This window comes from Poecilia reticulata, linkage group LG3 (genome assembly GCF_000633615.1).
Source record: "Poecilia reticulata strain Guanapo linkage group LG3, Guppy_female_1.0+MT, whole genome shotgun sequence".
Taxonomy (NCBI): Eukaryota; Metazoa; Chordata; class Actinopteri; order Cyprinodontiformes; family Poeciliidae; genus Poecilia; species Poecilia reticulata.
This window is the reverse complement of record NC_024333.1, coordinates 33818585-33820229: the sequence shown is the minus strand read 5'-3', so window position 1 is coordinate 33820229 and position 1645 is coordinate 33818585. Positions and strand designations below refer to the sequence as shown.

At 54.5% G+C, this 1645-nt stretch overlaps 1 protein-coding gene across 5 annotated transcripts in view; it reads left to right on the top strand.

Annotated features, from left to right (window-relative positions):
* The first annotated feature begins 522 nt into the window (after positions 1 to 522).
* The window catches only part of LOC103462924 (sodium/potassium/calcium exchanger 1-like), a 15632-nt gene continuing 14509 nt past the window's right edge, over positions 523 to 1645 (top strand). For all 5 annotated transcript variants that reach the window (XM_017304036.1, XM_017304035.1, XM_017304034.1 and 2 more), the window contains exon 1: positions 523 to 1475. In XM_017304036.1, coding sequence (XP_017159525.1) covers positions 540 to 1475 — 936 coding nt within the window. In that variant the 5' untranslated portion in view covers positions 523 to 539. The remainder of the gene's footprint in view (positions 1476 to 1645) is intronic.

The following is a 1645-nucleotide window of genomic DNA, read 5'->3' as shown; positions in this document are numbered from 1 at the left end:
AATAATAATAAAAAATACCGATAAGAAGAATGGTGAGAGAAACTGCGTCATGATCCGCGATATTAAACCCGACTCTCTCCTCAGCTGTTCGGCTTTCATCACTTTCTGCACATGAACTCTCCTGTTGTTGGCTGCAGCGCAGCAAAAACAAAGAACACCAATTTGAACTCCTTCTCCATCATAAATGTGCTGTTTTGACACGCGGACTGCGTCCCAAAGGGCTCATGTTTCGTGAGAATCCGCAGCCTGAGTGATTATGTAGCCATAGCAACAGGTGGCTGTCTGCATCCTCCATCAACCCCACCAAAAAAAAAAAAAAAAAAACACTCACCTCTCTGCCTCAGATCGGCACACAGAGAGGGGAACCCGCACATGCTGATGGTGGTTTCTCTGCTCTCAGTCCTTCCACAGGTTGAAAAGATGAAACCCCCTCTCCTCCGTCTGTGGAGTCTTCTCGCCACATAACGGCACAAGAGCCGCCGCGGGGGGTTAGCAATGCACCTGACCTAACTTCCTGCAGGGACTCCGGACGCTGAAGCATGCAGTCGCCCCAGCGGAGGAGGCTGAAGCGCAGCCGCGTCCTCTTCTTCGTGTCGGGCGCGTTGCTGTGTTGCATCTACACGCTGAGTCTGAAGACCAGGCAGCCTCCAGCCCCCGGCAGGACTGATGCCGGGGGCGGCCATGGCGCCCTGGAGGTCAGACTTAGGGAGGTGAGGACGTCCAATAAGTCGCTGGAGAGCACCATCCCTCCTCTGGTGATGGTCGTCAACAGGACGGATCTGGAGCAGTGCGTCTACGTGGATCCCCGACTTGCCAGAGCGCCTCCAACTCCCCCGCTGCTGACCACCACGGCCCCTCCTCCCCAACGCCCAACCCAGCCCCCGCAAAGTCAGGGGGACTATCCGGAAGACATCTTCTCAGTGGAGCAAAGGCGCCAAGGGTGGGTGGTCCTCCACATTATTGGGATGATCTACATGTTCGTTGCCCTGGCCATCGTTTGCGACGAGTTCTTCGTCCCCGCGTTGGAGGTCATCGCCGCCAAGCTGGAGATCTCCGACGACGTGGCCGGGGCCACCTTCATGGCGGCTGGCGGCTCCGCCCCGGAGCTCTTCACCTCCCTCATCGGGGTCTTCATCTCCCACAGCAACGTGGGCATCGGCACCATCGTGGGGTCTGCCGTCTTCAACATCCTGTTCGTGATCGGCATGTGCGCCATCTTTTCCCGGGAGATGCTGCACCTCACCTGGTGGCCGCTCTTCCGGGACGTGACCTTCTACATCCTGGACCTCATCATGCTCATCGTCTTCTTCCTGGACAATGTGATCTGGTGGTGGGAGAGCGTGCTGCTGGTGTTGGGCTACATGAGCTACGTAGTCTTCATGAAGTTCAACAGTCAGATTGAACAGACGTTCAAAAGCCAGCTCAGCAAACACGTGAGCATCGTCAAGGTGTGGAGCACGGCCGAGCCGGAGAAGGTGAGTGAGCGGCAACTTTCGACCAAATCTGGGTCGGAAGAAAAATTCGGGCTGGTTCTTTATGCTGTCCGTCTTTAGCTCTGCTAACATTAACCATAGAAATGCGCAAATTGAAATCATAAAAACGAAATTACTTAATGGAAACATACCAATTTTTATTTTATATATAT